The following is a 19,989-nucleotide window of genomic DNA, read 5'->3' on the forward strand; positions in this document are numbered from 1 at the left end:
CATAAGAGTGAATGTACTGATGCCCTGTGAAGTTTCAGATGTTTGTGGATCCACTATACAAGCAAATATATAAGTCATTTGGAAGTTAAAGTTCTGTTCTTAAAACCCATAGTTATGAAATATCTCTTAGGTTTTAGATAATGAGTCAGAACAAGGTGATAAAAAAAAATATCAGAGTAATTCTCTGAGAGTACATGATCTGTAGAGCCATACATCCTGGGGCTGTCAGCTTGTGAGCTTTCAAAATTAAGCAGAGTTTGTACTTGAATAGGAGACCTCCACAAAACACCTGCTCAAAGGGAAAAAAACAGTAGCAACAGAATAGTTAGAGGTTGAAAGGAGCCTGGCTATTTAAAATAATTATTTAGATCTTTTTTGCCTTCCTGAAGCCAGTTTATTTCAGGACACCAAAAAGAGACCCTACCATGTTTAGAAATAAGCAAGCAAGCCCAAGAAGGTGCTGGTAATGCAGTATTTTAGATGGAATGAAAGCAAGGGGAATTTCATTACGCAGAGTCATTGTAGAAAAACCCCTAAATTGTGAGTCAAATTTTCTTGATTTTTATTCTCAGTTCTGATTGACCTTGAATAAGTCAATTGACTTCTCTGGACCTTGATTTTCTCATCTAGAAAATTAGATGTTTGGACTAGATGACATTTAAAGTTCCTTCTACTTCTAAAATTCTGTAATTCTATTCTAGACCCTTACTTTTTCCCTTGTTCATGTAGTACTTCTCTATTGATTCAGCAGATATTTTTTGAGCATCTACCTACTTTATTCCAGTACTGTCATGGTGCTAAGGATTCAAGAATGAGCTAAACTAGACACAAAAGTTTATATATGATTCCATTTATATGAAATGTCTGGAATAAGCAAATCCATAGAGATGAAAGTAGATTAATGGTTGCAAGAAGTCAGGCGAGGGGAAAATGAGGTGTGATTGCTAGTGGGTATGGGGTTTCTTTTAGGCTAATGAAAATCTTCTGAAATTAGATGGTAGTGATGGTTGCAAAACTTCGTGAATATACTAAAACCTAATGAATTGTACCTTAAAAAAAAACTTAAGAAATATAGAATGAACTAGGCAGATACAACTTTGCCCTCACATTATCTCACAGCAGGGTGGGGTCAATACATAAATGCAAAATGATATGGAATATATTACAATGGGCACTTAACCTAGACTTGGTGGTTAACCAGGGAATAATTCCTTGAGAAACTTATACTAAGCCATGTCTAGAAGATGAGTAGGAATTGGAAAGGGAGGAGGATGTTTCAGGCAGAAGGAACACTACAAAAGCCTGAAAGCTAGAGAGAATATAGGTTAATTAAAGTAGATAAGAATAGCTGATGCATAAAAGTGTAAGGGAAAATGGTTAGACATGTGGCTAAAGAGGTATGAGCCAGATCTTGAGGCTGTGGTAAGGAGTTTGGATTTCATCCTGAGGACAGTGGGGAGCCACTGAAGTATTTCAGTCGAGGAAGTTACATAGTCAAGTTTGTACTCTAAAAAGAATACTCTGGCTGCAATACAAAGAACAGACTGGAGACGGGTAAGACCAGTGACAGGCAGACTGGTGGTTGAAGAAATCCAGTCAAAAGATGAGGCTGATCTGATCTGAAGCATAGATTACAACAATGTGTATAAAGTGAGGAGTGGACACTTGAGAAATATTAGGAGACTGGATGTGGGAATGAGGGAGGGAACAGTGTTGAGTCATAGTTTTTAGGCTTGAGCGTCTAGGTATTTGATGTTGTCATTCACTTAGCTAAGGTACAGACATAGGTTTCAGGCAAAAGAATTCACATTTGGGTACGCTGGGAACATCAAATTGGAACTGGCTCATAGTCAGAAGTATAGATCTGCAACTCCCCAGCGAAACCTAGGTTGGGGGTATACATCTAAGAGTCGTTAGAATAGAAATAGTAATTGAAACAACGGGAAAGTATTTGTTCATGCAGGGAGTGTGTTTAGAAGTTAAAAAAAGAAAAAAAAAGCTCCTAGGACAGAACCCTTGAAGAACACCAAAAGCTAAGAAAGGGTCAGGTTACACTCGGAAATGAAGGTTATAATCTGAAGTCAACAAAAGATACCTTGGAATCATTAAGGACCAAAGGACTAGTAGGTGGTTTCAGTCTCATATAATATCTTGTAAAAGAGTGTCCCCTAGTGCTGCTCTGAAGAAGTAAATTGAGAGAAATTAAGTATTACCTGTTTATAATCTCTATCACCACCTTGTGGCAGTGTCCTTAAATAATTCTGCCCTCTTTTATTTGCAAAATCTTCCAGAATCTTGCATTAATTTGTACACAAAAACAAGTCACAGGCTATCCTGAGTGATCCAGAATGGAATTTCTATAAGTGGGTTATCTACAGATATTTTGGTCAGAACTCCATAAAACCTTGACAAGAAACTACAATATAAATTAAGTCCTTTGAAAAGAAAAAGGGAAATTTACTTCTTTTTTATGTTAGTGAAGCAACAGAATTGAAAACTGTATGTATTTTAAATATTAATACTTTTTATTGTGGCAAAATGTACTACATTACATAAAATTCATCATCTCAGCCATTCTTAAGTGTATAATTCAGTGGCACTAAGTGCATTCACAGTGTTGTACAACCATCACCACTACCCATTTCTAAAAATTTTTCACCATCCTGAACAGAAACTCTGTACTCATTGAACTCCCCATTCCTTCTACCCTCCAGCCCCTGCTGACTTCTATTCTATTCTCTGTTGCTATGAATTCAACTACTTTAGGTAGTTGAACTACCTCATATAAGTGGAATCGTGCAGTATGTGTCCTTTTGTGTCTGGTTTATTTCACTTAACATAATGTTTTCAAGTTTATCCATGTTGCAACATGTATCAGAATTTCATTCCTTTCTAAGGCTGAATAATATTCCATTGTATATACCACATTTTAAAAATCCATTCAACTGTTGTTGGACATTTAGGTTGTTCCACCTTTTGGCTATTGTAAATAATATTGCTGTGAACATTGGTGTGTAATTTGTTTGAATCCCTCCTTTCAATTCTTTTGAGTTTAGACCTAGAAGTGGAATTGCTGGGTAATATGGTAAATCTATTGAACTTTTTGAAGAACTGCCATACTGTTTTCCATAGCAGCTGCACCATTTTACATTCCTACCAGCAGTGTACAAGGATTCTGATTTTTCACATCTTCACCTCCACTTGTTATTTTCCACTTTTTTGAATAGCCATCCTAATGAGTATGAAGTGTAAACTTTAACTTTTGAGTTTACTTTGAAAATCAGTTACACATGAAGTTAATTCAAGAAGTATTTATTTTATTTTATTTTATTTATTTATTTTATTTTTTAGAATTTCTTTTCTCTCTCTTTTTATTTTATTATTTTATTTATTTATTTTTTTTGTGGTACGTGGGCCTCTCACTGTTGTGGCCTCTCCCGTTGTGGAGCACAGGCTCCGGACACACAGGCCCAGCGGCCATGGCTCACGGGCCCAGCCGCTCCGCGGCATGTGGGATCTTCCCGGACCGGGGCACGAACCCGTGTCCCCTGCATCGGCAGGCAGACTCTCAACCACTGCGCCACCAGGGAAGCCCCAAGAAGTATTTTTGAGCCCCTGTTATATAGAGAGCACCGTTACACTCTGAGGGAATAACAAGGATGAGTAAAATATACTGTTGAATCTTTAGGGGATTTACAATTTATTTTTCCCCTCCAAATGTATTTAGGAACAAGTAAGTCAACTTAAATTTTTTTCGGGTGGTTGGAAAAACTAATCCAGAGATCTTACTTTATAGAAAATTGGTAGTGGAGATAAAAATGTTTATTAAACTAATTTTCAAAAGAATACAATCAAATGCTAATTATATAGTTCTTCGGAAAATTCACAATAAGGATTACGTTAGGCAAGGTCTCTCATTTTTTTGTTTTTTTTTGTTTTTTTTTACAGGTTAGACTTGTTAAAAGAATCCTTGATAGATTGCTATAATGGCCACTGCTCAGCTCTCTCACTCTATCAGAATTCACAAGGCACCTAAGGTATTTATTAAGAATTAAAAGAAAATCAATGACTATTTAGTGAGTTAGTTCAGAATCATGACTTTAATCTTTGGTGTTTTTTTAAACAGCAGCTTTATCAGTTAATTGGCACATAATATTCTGGCAGAGTATGTCTACATTTTAACTGGCTAATGGACTGAGGATGTTCAGGAAATTAGAATAGATTTCTACAGAGTAACTTACTGGGTGCTTGTTTCATGTTTATATATTTAGACTTTGTAGAGGAAAAGAAATCAGAAACAGAAAAAAGATGTTTAAAGAGAATGGCTCTTTGTTAGACATTCACTTCCTGACACAATTAGGACACTTCTAATGCACACTGTGATGTAATTATAAGAACTGTAGGAAAGAGCACTTAGAGAAACTAGGATCCTGGGGCCCTGGGGAAGCAAGGGCCAGGCAACCTTGCTGGGTTCACCTGGGCAGGTTTATCTTGTCCCATGACATTCATTAATGAATCATTCATTGATTCATTGAGAGCTTAATATTATATAATATATATGTAATGCTGTGTTATTCTCTGAGAGAATTAAAAAAAAGAATCTTCACATTCTAGAAGTTTATAATCTGGTTAGGGAAATAAGACTTACAGGAGGTAAGTCACTATACAAAGCAGTATATGCATTAAATATATGTGAAAAGAGTAAAGCAATACAAATTATAGGAATTTAGAGATTTTATATAGACTGGAATGGTTTGTATATTTCTCACGAAGGAGATAGGACTTAAGGTGGACCTTAATTAATGAAAAGGATTAGGAGAGAGGAGAGAGAAGAGAATTCCATGAGGAAAAACTAGTATATGCCTTGGCTCAGAGTAAGAAATGAGCATGGCACGTTTCAGAGAATAACAAAGAATCCATCCTTACTGGAGTGGAGTGTCATCATGTTGGACAGAAGTAGGAAATAAAATTGAATAGGAACTTTGGGGACAAATTAATGTGGATCCTAAAAGCCAGGCTAAGGAATTTATGCTTTATTCTGTAATCAATGGAAAGTCAGTGGTTTCACCAGGACAGTGAGTAAAATAATGTTTTAGGAATATTAAGCTGTAGCAGAGGCAGGGAAGATTGAAGTTGAAAGAGAATTAGGGCAGAGAGAAAGCAGTCATCTTTCTGGCTCAAATTCAATATACTCACCAAGCCAACTCCTGATCTCATTGCATTTCCACTTAGGAAACCCTTCCTGGGGTGAAAATGCTGAGCTGGGTATATGAATTGCAATCAGCTTGGCAGTTATTTTTCTCACTGTAAATTAACAAATTGACCTTTTGATATAAACAGATCTTTGTAGTTTGGACTGCATGAGCTACTTCTCCCAGTAAATTTTAAGTGACTGTATGATTTTTCTATTTAATACTTAAAACAACAATAATAATAACTCTAGAAGGTAACATTTATTAGCACTTACCATGTGCTGGGCACTGTGCCAAGGGCTTTATATTATTATTTCACTTAAACCTTAAAATAAGGGGAAAACTGAAGCTCAGAGAAGTAAAGTAACTTGCCGTAGGTCATGTAGCTTGACAGCTGAGCTGTCAAACATTACTTATATCATTAGCACAATTTCTTATTAAAATAATTTATAATAGTGTTTTCTATTATCAAGCCACAGTATTTTCATTTGTTAGACATTTATAAAAACGTGAATGATAACCCTTAAAGTATTAGATCAACTGAGCTGAGAAAAAAATCCCTGGAGTATAGAAAAGTAACAGAATTCTAGAGGCCTTTTCCAATCATTGATCTTCATTATTACAAATGGCCTTTTAGATTCTATATTTAAAGTAAACATCTTTATATTTTTAGGTTATTTAATTTTACAAGTGGTTATTACTCAAGTATTGCCTCTAAATTTTGGCATGTTTTCAATAAGTTATTATACATGCATGCCATGCCAGCTATTACCCAATTACCCCCAAGGAACCTTAATTTCTCAGGATCTATGGGTACCAAAAGCAATTTTCTGTAAAATTTTACACACATACACATACACACACATGCATATTACATACCTAATTCTCCTTCAACGTTAATCTTTCCTACTTCTGCTATAGCTTAATATTCGTAAAACAATTATTCTACTCACTCTCCTAATCAAACCTGCTATCTTTCGACTGGTTACAGAATAAAGCATAAATTCCTTAGCCTGACTTTTAAGATCCATAATAATTTGTCCCAAAAGTTCCTATCATACGTGCAAGAATAATTTTATGTATCTTTTTAACAACTGAATATAATATGGTTTGACAAAATGATGAACTGATAATTCATTTTTGCTATGTAGTGTACCAAAGAGGAAGCAAGCTTACATTGCAAAATCATGTCTAGAATGTCCTGAAGACATTCTAGAACCAGATATAGATATAGAAAAGCTTTTGGGGCGTTCTCTTTCATCTAAATGCATATTTGTGGGTAGTACCTGCCTCTAAGTAACAGAATTATTAAAACTTCAACAGTTGAAACTGTGCAGTATAGTAAAAAAGACCTCTGAATTTGAATGAGGTAATCAGAGATCTACCATTCTGACTTCTAATATCATAGATTAGTTTCACCTGCTTTTGTACTTTATATAAATGAAATCATACTTTAGTACTCAATTGTATCAGGCTTCTTGCACTCAGCTTTATCTGTGAGAGTCACTTATACTGCAGAACTTTTGCTTAAGCAAAGCACAAAGATGTGGAAATACATGGTAGTAGAATAGTAGATGAATAGTAGTTCCACATGCTAGAGAGTAGGGTGCATAGGAGGGGATAAGGGAGGAGGGGCAGAAGGGAGGGGTGGGAGATGAGACAGGAAAGCTAGGCAACGATAAGATTTTGACAGTTCTCAAACGCTACACTTGAACTCTATCCTGTACGAACACTGGGAGTGTCATGAGAAGATTTGTATTCTTTAAAGTTAATAATGTTGGCAGTATGAAGGACAGATTGAATGAAAGGAACCCTTAGCAGCGAGGTCAGAGGCAACTACAGTAATAAAGGGGAGAAGTGACCATGTCCTGAGCCAAGGCAGTGGCAGTGAGAAGAGAAAGGAGAAAACAGATCTGAGAATTCTCCTAGAGAGGATTAATAGGACTTTGTGATTGGATATGGGGAATGGAGGAGAGAGAGAAGCCAAAGATGACTGTACTTCTAGCTTGGATGATTGGAGTGGATGCTGATCCATTTGTCTGAGAATGAAACTTGGGATCAGGTTTCAGTCAGGGTGATAGAGATAAACTGAGTTTGAGGGGTCTACAAAGTGGTCTAGGTACAGATATTTAGAAAATAGACAAATGGAAGTAGGGCTCAGAACAGAAATAAGGACTTCAAATTTTCTCTGGATAGGCTGTAGCTGAAGCAGTGAGACTAGATGAAATTACCCAAGAAGAGAGAGCTATGAAAAGAGAAAAGCCTGAAGACAGAATTCTGGGGTGGGAGCAACATTTAAAGGGCAGAAAAACTGGAAAAAAATAAAAGAGATTGAGATAGATATGGAGGATAGGTGGGGGAAAAAAATAGTGTTATGGCAGCTGAGAGAGAGGAGAGTGTGGGCAAAAGTGTTAAGCACTGCAGAGGAGTTTACATAGTACGAGGACCGAGATGAGGTCAATGATAGGATGTACTTGGTGACTTTGGAGAGAATAGTATAGAACAGAGGGGGTGGAAGACAGATTACAGTGGGTTCTGAGGAGTGTATGAAAGGGAAGATTATATAATCATAGTAAAACTCCCCATTTTGCCTAAATCCATGGGTCATTGTAAAATAAATTATATCAGTCTTGAATTACTTGTATAACTGTCTCTGCCTTTCTTTTTGCCTTGCCAGTGAAGATCTAATCTGACGCAATATTCAAAGCCCAGTTTCCTTTCGATTATCTGTAAAGGTATCAGATTTGAGGTCTTGAAAAATCTTTCCATTTTACTTGTGGTAATGGCATGATGGGCTGAATATATTAAAGAATACTAATCGTTTTCATTCCCCTCCCCCCAGGAAACAGTTTTCCCACCTCGAATAACTAATGAGCATGAGTCATTGATAATGGTGAAGGAACTTTTTGCTACTTCTATCTCATGTATAACATACCTAAGGGGCCTGTTTCCAGAGAGCTCTTACGGAGAACGCCATTTGGATGGTAAAGTTTAACTAAATGGTTACTTTGGCTGGTGGGGCCCTTTTCCTCTATTTGGCAGGAGTAAAACTTTACTTTCTCACAGAGTGTGCTAATTCCAAGTCATGGGTTCTTTAAGATCAATTTGCTAATTCATTTTCCATTTTAATTTCACTATGTTTAGTGGTTTTACTTATAGGAACCATTAGTTCCTGGCTAGATACCAAATCACCGAATGAAGAGAAAAGAAATACGTATGGACAAGCCCAGTAATTCTAAACTGTACCTACAAAAGCAGCAGCCAGATCGAAATCTACTTGGGTGTACATTTGCACTATTTTGTGTCTCAACTTAATTTTTTTCTTTGAGGTAGACTTTGGCCTTGAGGAATTTTAATTGAGAAGTTTAATTCTTTCTGTTAACATATACAAATATGTGGAAAATATGCATACCCATGCCAAACCCATTTGTTGATTAACATGGATATGTAGACAATTATTATTCTAATCAGCTCTGTTCTTTTCTTAATTTTCTGCCTTTTCTACTTTTCTTCCTTTTATTTCTTATGTCCTTAAACTCATGATCTCATTTCCTTGTATTACAAGCTGTTTCTGTCTCCTTTCCTTCTCTTCTATTAAAAAGAATGTACCTAGGACTCTTCAGTTTTTCAAAAATCTTTTTATCTGTTTAAAAAGATGGATTGTGATAACAATTCAGAAAATTTTGCTGATTTGTCATGAAAGTGGGAAAGTATCATTTGGAAAATAAATATAGAGGGCTACAAGTTTCCTTGTAAGATGTTATTTTTCAAAATCTAACTTTACTTTAAATTTCTCACATCTGTATTTAATGATATACTTAGGCCTTATTCTAATTTAATTTTCTTAAACATTTGATTCTCTACATGAGCATCAATGAAATGCATGTGTGCTATAAACACAAAAGCATTATATTTGCAACTGTGACAGCCTCATTTGTGTCCTCTTTTGGTCTATAGGATATAAATCTGTAATAGTGAAAATGTTTATATGTAGCATATAGTTGCAGTTTCTCCTCTTGTTTGGAATATAGAATTGGAAAAAAGACATGTTTGGAGTAATTAACTGAGCACTTATTGTGTGCCAATCACTAACCTGTGCATGGAGGGCAATAGCATTGTTTATAGCTTTATTTTTTGTGACAGTTTTAATGGAAGTTATATATCTCCCTCTCAGTGTTTGTACTTAAAGTAGCATATGTCATAAAAATGCCCAGTACTCCTAAGTTGCTCTCTTTTTGGCAATCTCTAAATGTTATACCAATATGGAATAATTTTCATATCTCTCAATAGCAATAGAGGTAACATCAATTTTAGGATAGGAAAACAATATGAAAAGGTGAAGTGATTTATACAAAGCCATACATGAATCAGTAATTGATTTTAGACTGATCTAAACCAAAACTTTTAATGTGATTTCCTTATTCTTCCTTCCTATAGTAAGGTAGTTGAATTTCAGATGGAAATTAATATTTGAGAATAATCCATGGAAACATTTTTCATCCTTTTTTTCTTTCATTGAGAGAGAGAGAAATACCAGAGAAGTGATTTGAGACTGAGGTGTATGTTTTAAATTGGTTGATGGAGATGGTCTTAGTACTACCTTATGATAACTTAGAATTCAGCAGAAGCAAAGAAGTGACACAAATTGATTTTGCAACCAAATCAGTTGTGCTACATTGTAGAAGGGAAGACTGCTAATCTATAATAAAAATGGGAACTAAGTCAATTATCAACATAGGATTTATTTTTAAATTAGATATTTAGTGATTCAAAATGTTTTATAAGCTATAAACTAAGTAAGTTATATAAATAAAATCATGAAAGGAAATACCCTTATTTAGTATGGACAATTTTAGTACAACAGACTGTTTCTATTTTTGTAGACCTCAGTTTAAAAATCATCCGAAAAGATAAAAAATGTCCTGGGTCACTGCATATTATCAAGTGGTAAGTAACTGAAATTCCACCAAAGTTGAACAACATTATTTTTATCATAGCTGAAATTACCCATAAGACTTTATTTGGTAAGATCATTTCCTTAGAACTACTGCCTTCTTCCTTTCTTTCTTTTCATCTTCTTTTTTTTTTAATTTCCTAGAAATGTGTAACAATTATTCAGTATTATTTTAAGATACTGATTTAGTTTTGTTTTTGAAGAAAATGGACTTTATATAAGAAAGAAAAATATCAATCAAAATTTGATTGCTCATCATATGCATGTCAGTGTCCTAAACATTATGGGAGGCCAAAAGAAAAATAAGATGTGATTTCCTACCTCAAAATTGCTTACGTATTGGGCTTCCCTGGTGGCGCAGTGGTTGAGAGTCCACCTGCCGATGCAGGGGACACAGGTTCGTGCCCCGGTCTGGGAAGATCCCACATGCTGCGGAGTGGCTGGGCCCGTGAGCCATGGCCGCTGAGCCTGCGCGTCCGGAGCCTGTGCTCCACAATGGGAGAGGCCACAACAGTGAGAGGCCCACATACCGCAAAAAAAAAAAAAAAAAAAAAAATTGCTTACGTATTATTTATAAAGTACTATCAACATATTAAAAGATATAGGAATTTCTAAAAAATGATTAAATGGGAAAGGTGAAATGTTTATCAATTTAATGTATTTCAAAGCAAAAAACAAATCAGTTTTGTACTTGGGATTCTTTCTGGCTTTGCATCTGGTCCAAATTGATACCAAACATTTATTTCTTGACAGGATTCAAGGTTGTTTTGATGCTTTGGAAAAGAGATACGTAAGAATGTTTTTAAATTTACACGAGGATCAAAGACTCATCCTTTATCCCTTTAAAAGAAAAATTTAGCCTTTATTTTGTTGTTGTGTTTTAATGGTATACCAGTTCCTACATTTGCATTCATGAACCAGTTTCTTTTTATTTTGTGTCTTTGTTGTCCTGTTGATGTCTCGTTTACATCAATTAGAAATGAAACCCCCATTTTTCTCTTTTACATACTCATATCTTTTTGACTACAGAATTTCCTCTGAAGTCACTGGAAGAGATCCACAGGATGTGGGAAAGGGCAGACAAGAATCTGGCATTTAGCACATTGAACATGTTCAAAATAGTGGCGTTTCAGTTTGCAGATATGAAAGGAAAAAATGGACTTGAATAATTGGTTTTTATTCTATGTTAGTTATTTTGTTAGCTATGTTTGGCACATGTATATAACCTGTTCCCTCAAAATAGCTAGTATTGTAGCTTGAATTTTTTTAAATGCAGCTTGAATTTTAAGTGCATTAGATTTTTCTTGCTGCCCAAGACAGCTATGAAGAGTGTAGAAATTAGAGGCTCTAGTCCTAGTTGAAGAGATAATATATAAATGAACTTTCCACCACTGCTTTCTCCTCCTTTCCCCATCTCTGTCTTCTTTTTACTTCTCAATTCCTATTCCTTTAAAAAACCTTAAGGTGAGTAAGCCTTACATTGGATTATTTAGTTGCACTGATATATTTCCTTTTTCATTGAACAGTTATTACTTATGACTTATTCAACACTGACTGGGGGGTTGAGGGGTACAAAAATGAAACAGATATGAGATTGGGCACACAAAGAGCTTATAGTCCATGGCAGAAGATAGATGACAATCATATGCATGGCTGATGATCAGCTATTGCACACTGGCATAGCCGTACCTGTTGTTAAAATGTTGAAGTACTCTATATCCAGTGGTAAATGGTTGCTTCTCTGAGATCCCAAATGACTCCCACCATGTCCTCCCCTTCACCCCACCAGTGTCTCTTCTGAGATGTCCCTAGACTGTTCCACAATCTAGCAACTAAAGGGTTGACACCTGGCCCAGGGGGGAGCTTCCAGGAACTCAGCACCAGGGCTAAGTTGGCATCTTTTCTGATTGGTCAGTACCTGTGCCATGTTGGGCTGTTAAATTTTGATTTTTTCATATCAGTTTGATATTTTTATAAAAAATATCACCTTTATCACAAGTATAAATAACCATAATATTCATTAGAAAGTGATGCATACCAAAGGCAAGATATTGATCATGTGCAAAGGAAGTATGGAAAAGGAGGGGTTATATCCAGTGAGGGACATGAGGGAAATCTTTGGGAGAAAATGACTTTGAAGGCCCTTAATATTTAGACAGGTTGAGAGGGGAAGAAGGTCCTCACCAGTACACTGAACAGCACTCATTCATTCTCCTTTGTCCGTTCATTTAGCAGCATTTCTTGAGTGCCCATCTTTGAGGGGCAGTGAAATATAGTTAAGAGCTCAAGGTTTAGAAGAAGTCAGTCTGAAGTGAATCCTAGTTCTGCCACTTAATACCTGTGTGATCTTGGCACATAACCTGCCTCTTGATAACTTAGTTTCTTTACAATAATAATAGAACGAACCTCTTAGGGTTGTTTGAGAATTAAATGAGTTAATAATCTAAAGCAGTAGTTTTCAAACATTAGCTTGCATCAGAATCACCTGGAGGGCCTGTTAAAACACACATTGCCAGGTTCCACCCCAAAATTTCTGGTGTGAGAATTTTCATTTCAGACAAATTCCAAGTGATGCTGAGACTGCTGGTCTAGGGACCATACTTTCCAAGGCATCACTCTCACCGTTGCTCACCATGTTCAAGCACACAAGGATTCGAGAACATGCCAAGTGCCTTTTACCTTTGTACATATTGTTACTTTTGCCTGCAAAATTTTCTTCCCTACCCCACACCCTTTATCTGGCTAATTCCAATTTATCCTTCGGGTCCCAGCCTAAATATTTACTTCCTCGGGGAGGCCTTCCCTGACAACCCCACCACCACCCCTCTCCCAGCCTAGACTGTCCATCTGTTTAATGGTCACAAGCACTCAGTGCTGCTACTTCATAGCAATTAACACAATTGTAATGATGTACCTATCTGTGTGCTTTTTTTGTTCTCTCCTGCTGGTCTGCATGTTCCCTGAGATCAGGGGCCATTTCTATTTTTGAATGAATGAATGAACTATTAATTAAATAATTAATATAAATTAGAGCTTTACTGTGTAGTCTTAAAATCAATTGTATGCAGTAACCAAAACGGCCACACAGTGTCACTAAAGTTTTAGTCTTTTGGGTGAAATAGGTGAATAATTTGATACAAAATTATGGTCCTGAAATTTTCTCATTTGTATCCTAGTTTTTAATAGGCTTGCTTATATCTCTATCTCTGTATCTATATATTCCATTATTCTTCCAAACAGAATCTGTTTATAGTAATGTAGATGTAGGGAGGGCAGGGATTTTGTAGACTTATATCAGACATAAAATTTTTTATTTTAGATTACTTTCAAAACGCAAACTGTTTTAGAGATGCTTATGACATAATTAACTTTTAGTAATAATGAATTATTTTGTATATCTTTTGCCTCCCAAACTAGAATGTAACTTATAGAGACTAAGGATAGTTATCTTCTTTTTTTTTTTTTTCCATCTCTCCCCTCCCCAGCAGAACCTTGGGTATGTAATAGAGACTCACATGAATGGATGAATAATTAGTATCCATTTCTCTGACCTTCTGAATAGTATTTTTTTCCTACCCAGATCTTTCAATTTGAAAGTCATATTTGAATTAGACTTTATTGAAAATAATAATAATATTGGTGCAAGTGTATAGTAACAATAGTTTTCTTTTCTCTTGAAGCTACACATGGCAGTACTTACAGTAAGTGCACATTTAAAGACCAAGCCTCTGTCTCTGCTTCATTGTCTTTTGTTAAGTGAAGTAGTAAAACAGTATTCTCCCCCACCCTCCCTGAATTTCATTGTCTGTCCTATGCACTTTGGAAGAAAAAAAAAAAAACTCTATCAGAAGTTTTAATAAAAGATCACAATCTACATATTTCTTTGGCATATTATAATACATGAGGAACTATATAGGCTATACTATCTGCTTCATCTATTGGCTATCAGAATTTCATTTTCTGCGTTAATTTACAGACTCAAAGCTCTTTGTTTTTGAAGTTTTGCAGACTTTTTTGAAGCTTTGTATACTTCCTGGTATAACACGGTATATGTAGTTAAGAATAGAAGGAAAATGAGAAGATACTATTGAGAGTCTTAGATATATGAGTTATTTTAAAAATTTTAAACTGTAACAAATTACTGCAACTGTAGTGCAGCTGCGGTAATCATAGATATCTGGTTATCAATTTCCTTATAATTAGGGTTCACAGAATGCTCTAAAGACTCTCTATGTTCACAAAATAAGAGCTTATTCTATCTCTAGCTTGAAATATATATCTCAAGATACATATATATATATATATTTCAGTACTCAATTAATACAGCACAAATTGAACTCTTCACATAGAAAATGTATTCTGTGGGGAGTAATCTAGTTTCAGAAATTAAATGCTGTTTATTTTTCCTTACATAGCTTTACACAAATCCGAAGGAACCTGAGGTAAGAACACATAAAGAGGTGGGCAGTATATTATATTTAAATATGTTTACCCGAGTTGAGGCCATAAATTATATCACTAGACTACCATATGAACAAAGTAACTCGTAGTGAGCTTTTTCAGTGTGTTGTATTATAAATGTCACCAATTCTTTATTATGAGATTTTAAAAACTACCTAGGGGTATTGGGAAAAAAACATTGAGTAGAACTGAGCGTATTCCCTAACACGCTAACAGTAAGAATCTGTATGAAAACTGCCTTTTATTTTTATTTTAAATGATGCTGAGTCCTTTCTATTTCTGACCTTTTTGGCATAATGCTGAACTTTTTTTTTATGGCTAACTTAATTCTCTCCCTTCTGACGTTTGATAGATTTTTAAGCTTTACCTCTTTACTTCTCTCTCTAAATTTCTCCCCTCTGCTTATTGAATCCTACTCATCCTCAACACCAACTTATGTTTAAAGCTTTCAGGAAAGCCTCTTTGGTTGTTTTGTTCACACTAATTTCTCCCTTCTCTAAATTCCTTTCTCCAGCAGGACCTCACAATTTAACACTCTTAATTAATTCATAAAGATTACTTTATCTCCCTAACCAGATTGTGATTCCTGAGGACAAATCTTGTCTTCTTTTCCATCTCCCAGTGTGAATTCATAGTCCTGGATACGTAATAGTAACTTGTGCTACTTTGAATGACAGCTGTGGCAGTGGCACAAATGGAGGGAGAAACCCTTCATTCTTTCTTCTCATTCTACCCTCTATTTTCCTCCCAGCTTTCTTCCCTCTTCCCTTTCCCTTTTGCTTGCTTTCAATTTTCCTTCCCTAAACCTATGGATTTAGCCTAACTGGTGACCTTCACAACTAAGTTAAGCGTTTTTTAGCCTTTAATATCCTTTCTTCTTTGGCAAGATTATAAACAGCTGTTTGAGCAAGGCAGAAGAAAACTGGTGCATGAGGTGGGTAACAGTTCCTCAATGCCCAAGCTAAACCTATTTTTATCTTTGTCTCTAGTTTAGTTTCAATTTCTTTTGTTTTCAGTAGGTTTGAGGGGAGGTTTCCCGAAGTAAGATCTCCTGATAAATTGTTAATAAATTGGTCATTTCCTTAGTGCAATAATTATGTTTTCTTATGCATGTAAAACTCATCTGAAACTAATGGTTTGGAGGTAGTGAAATGCTGAGGAAATCGGGCTATCTACAGAAAAATATTACAGAGTGGGAAGAAAACTGTTAAATGAGTTTTGATGCAGGCAATATATGTAATAATAAAGTTAGAAAGCAAAAGCTTATTATATAAGTTCTGAGCTATCATTTATGACCCAGAAAAAATATTTTGAACTCTTACATATTGTTTCCTATAGCAGTGATCCCTAACCTCTGTGTTCATGGCACACTCTTGATTACTAGAAAATTTGGTGGCATGTTTAAGGGTATTAAAAGACTTAAAAGGACACCAAATGTGTCAGCAATAATTATGGTATAACTATGGCACAGCAATGTTCATAGTGCCTGAAAGTATACATGGGGTTACACTGTTTTATGGTTGCTCTTTAGCACCAAATCACTGATAGAAGAAAGGTCAAAGAGGTAAATAGTTCTATGTACCCACAAAACAGCATTCTCACATAAAGTCTTTCTTTGGCATTTTTCTGATATGGTGCCATGTTTCTTGACTCATACTGGTAGAAGTATATATTGTCCCCTAAGCAAAACTGCACAAACAGTAACAACATTAATATTTACCTGAAGGAAAAATGCACTTTACACATGGACTAAAATTTGCAGCACTCTTGTGAAGAGTCTGTCATGGTACACCAGTTGAGAACCTTTGTCTTAAATAAGTGTACTTATCCAGTCCAGAGACCAACAGAGTTTTGGGCATTGCACAAAGCTGTGGTGCTTCTGCACTTGAGGCTTTGTTCTGGTTGCTCCATCTTAAGAAAGAGATGAACTGACGAAAGTAACTGAAGTAGTGAAGAGGGCTAGTGTGGCTTTTCTACAGATACACACTACAGAATGGGTGGAGGGTATTAATAAGATGTGTAAGCCAAAATGTAAATATGTTAAGGAAATTTTTACACAGTTTAATGCATGATAGATCCATAAAGAATTACTATATTTGAATATTGTGATGATTCAAATCCTACTGTTTCACCATCTGTTTTTCTTTTTGCCTGTTAGAGGTGGTCAACGCCACTTTTAATAGGCTGCTTCAGGAACTGAACTATAGACGGTCCCTGCTTCTAGCCACAATATACTTTTAGATACTTTGTTTTTAAAAAATCCTGTAGGATGAAATCCTAATTGAATGTGAACTCTATCCTGGCTGATTATATATTCATTCAGCAAGTATTAATTGGGTTCCCCTTATGTGCCTGAAACACAGGGGTTAATGGGTAGACAAGGTCCCTGCTGTCTGGAAGCTTATGTTCTTATGAGGGAGGATAAACAATAAACAAGTAAACAAAAATTAGCAAAACAGTTTCAGATAGATCATAATGCTATGAAGAAAATAAAAGTTGGTATGCTGGAGAGTGCTAAGGTGGGAATGGAGGAAGAAAGATTGGAGGGCAGTCCTTGGAAGGCCTCCCTGAGGGGCCACTGTTTGAGCTGAAAGTGAACGGCTAGAAGAGTCACCCCATGCAGGCCTGTGAGAGGTAATAGCATGTGACTGGCAGCACAACACAGGAGTTAACATTGCAGGCGCTGGAGTCAAATCCCATCTCTACTACTTACTAGCTTCATCTATGATGATGTAATACCTACTCTGAGTGTGGCTACGTAAGAATGAATAGATGTAGAGCATTTAGGGAAGTGCCCAAATATCATGATTATTATCATCAATTGGAGACAACATTTTCCAGAGTACAGTTGTGTAAAGGCCCAAAGGCAGGAAGGCATCTTGTGTGTTCATGGACAAAGAGGATGCCCTGAGCCTGGAGCTGAGTGAGTGGGAGGGAAAGAGGCAGGAGATAAGGTCAGAGAGGTAGGCAGGGGACAGATGAGTAAGGCCCGTGGGCCAAGGTAAATTCTGGATTTTATTCTAAGGGCAAAGGGAAACCATTAACAAAGGAGTGACATGGTCTGATTTGCATTTTCAAAACTTTTTTTGGCTGTAGAACAGAGAATGAATTTGGTGGAGGAGGAGTAGTTCAGAAGCAAGCAGATCAGATGGAAAGAGATGGTGTTGGCTTGGATAGGGTGAAGAGAATGAAGGTGAAGAGAACCAGATGGACTTGGGATGTGCTTTGGAGATAGACCTGAAAAGTCTTGCCAATGGATTGGAGTATGGAGGGAGAATGAAAAGCTGTGTATGTTGCTGTTGCTTTGGCCCATGTGGATACATTCAGTATGATTAATAGAAACCATTGGTGAGCAGTTTAAAGACTCATACTTACTAGGCAACACATTAATCTGAAAAGCAGGAGAATGTTTTATGAGGTGTTAAGAAGAGACTAGTGCCTGCTGTAAATATACCTTCCTTGATCAATCAGACTCGGATGGAAGTTATTAAGGATTATCATCTTCTATAAAACAATTACAAACATAACTCTTTTATTAGTAGTTGCACTAGGGACCAAATAATAAAGTGTTAATAAAATTATCAGCCACTAAAGGATCTACTCTTGATACATTTAAAAAAAATAAAAGATAGCTCAGAGCATCAAAAAGCTAGAGCTGGTTGAGAAACATGGGCAGTCAGGAAGAACAGGCGTTGTTTACTTGACAGGGCACCTATACCACATCAATGCATCAACGCATCCACGGAAGAGAGGATATTGTGTATCTAGCCTGTCTGGAGTGAACCTGTTGCTGTAGGCACCTCTATTCTCACATATCTCTAGTATTGTACTCACAAAGCAGCCTTCTGAACTTGGTTTGATTTCTCAAGTAGACTGTCTTGCTAGAAAAAATTTTTTTCTCTTAAAAGTAACTCCATTACAAGTCAGTCTTTTTAGAGTATAAGCACCAGGAGCCAGTTTCCCTAGGACCTGCTCACCTATAATTCATGGGATACCAAATCTTAGAATAGACAAAAGTAACAAGAACATTGTGATTTTTTCTGATCAATCTAACATTCCATTCCCACATTGTCAAGGAACAAACACTGAAATAGATGAATGAAGGGTATTTTTTGTGTTCAGACTTAAACTCATACCCTTGCCTATCTTTAGCACCTTCTCCAGCTCTGTGTACAGACTACTGTTGACCCTTGAACAACACAAGGGTTAGGGGTGGTGACCCCCAAGCAGTGGAAAATCCATGTATAATTTATGGTAGGTCCTCCATATACACGGTTCCTCTGTATCCTTGGTTCCTTATTCTCAGATTCAACAACCACGAATCATGTACAACTGTAGTATTTACTATTGGAAAAAAATCTGTGTGTAAGTGGGCCTGCATGGTTCAAACCCATGTTGTTCAACAGTCAACTGTACATGTATCTGGGTCAACTGTTAGCTTCAACTATTAGGCAATCACCTTATTTTAAATGGAGTATATCTCTCATGAGGAAATCTGTCCTTTATTTCTAGCTTATTTATATTGGTTTATATTTGTCCATATTTATAGCTAGCAAACAGCAGTGGTGTCTAGTTTTTAGTGCAGGATCAAAAGAACAGAAATAAAAAAACACCTGATACCATAGACCCTGGTTCCTTTCTGATTTTTTCTAGCTTTCCTATTGCCATTCTAGTCTTCCCTGAATTACTACAGAATTCTCTCTCTCTCTCTTTTTTAACATCTTTATCGGAGTATAATTGCTTTACAATGGTGTGTTAGTTTCTGCTTTATAACAAAGTGAACCAGCTATACATATACATATATCCCCATATCTCTTCCCTCTTGTGTTCTCTCTCTCTTTTTTTTTTTAGGAGTCTCTTAATTGTTCTCATGGTTCCCACTTCTCTGCACTCTTTTTTTTTTGCGGTATGCGGGCCTTTCACTGTTGTGGCCTCTCCCGTTGTGGAGCACAGGCTTCAGACGCGCAGGCTCAGCGGCCATGCCTAATGGGCCTAGCCGCTCCGCGGCATGTGGGATGTGGGATCTTCCCGGACCGGGGCATGAACCCGTGTCCCCTGCATCGGCAGGCGGACTCTCAACCACTGCGCCACCAGGGAAGCCCTCTCTGTACTCTTAAAATAGCCAAGGTGATCTTAAAAAATGCTGATCACTCCCATGCTTAAAACCCTTCAATGGACTTCTGGTTTACTTGGAATAAAGTTCAAACCTCTTAGTTAAAAAGGCCCCACATGGGCTTCCCTGTTGGCGCAGTGGTTGAGAGTCCGCCTGCCGATTCAGGGGACACGGGTTCGTGCCCCGGTCCGGGAAGATCCCACATGCCGTGGAGCGGCTAGGCCCGTGAGCCATGGCAGCTGAGCCTGCGCTTCCGGAGCCTGTGCTCC

General features: G+C 36.6%; 1 protein-coding gene across 1 annotated transcript in view; it reads left to right on the top strand.

The window, feature by feature from the left end:
- The first annotated feature begins 3,069 nt into the window (after positions 1 to 3,069).
- HORMAD2 (HORMA domain containing 2) overlaps positions 3,070 to 19,989 on the top strand; it is a 73,869-nt gene continuing 56,949 nt past the window's right edge. Inside the window, exons 1-6 of the mRNA XM_082640243.1 lie at positions 3,070 to 4,037; positions 8,035 to 8,176; positions 10,076 to 10,139; positions 10,900 to 10,936; positions 13,827 to 13,847; positions 14,562 to 14,588. Coding sequence (XP_082496369.1) covers positions 3,987 to 4,037; positions 8,035 to 8,176; positions 10,076 to 10,139; positions 10,900 to 10,936; positions 13,827 to 13,847; positions 14,562 to 14,588 — 342 coding nt within the window. The 5' untranslated portion in view covers positions 3,070 to 3,986. The remainder of the gene's footprint in view (positions 4,038 to 8,034; positions 8,177 to 10,075; positions 10,140 to 10,899; positions 10,937 to 13,826; positions 13,848 to 14,561; positions 14,589 to 19,989) is intronic.

This window comes from Mesoplodon mirus (assembly GCF_964341445.2).
Source record: "Mesoplodon mirus genome assembly, chromosome: 13".
Classification (NCBI taxonomy): Eukaryota; Metazoa; Chordata; class Mammalia; order Artiodactyla; family Ziphiidae; genus Mesoplodon; species Mesoplodon mirus.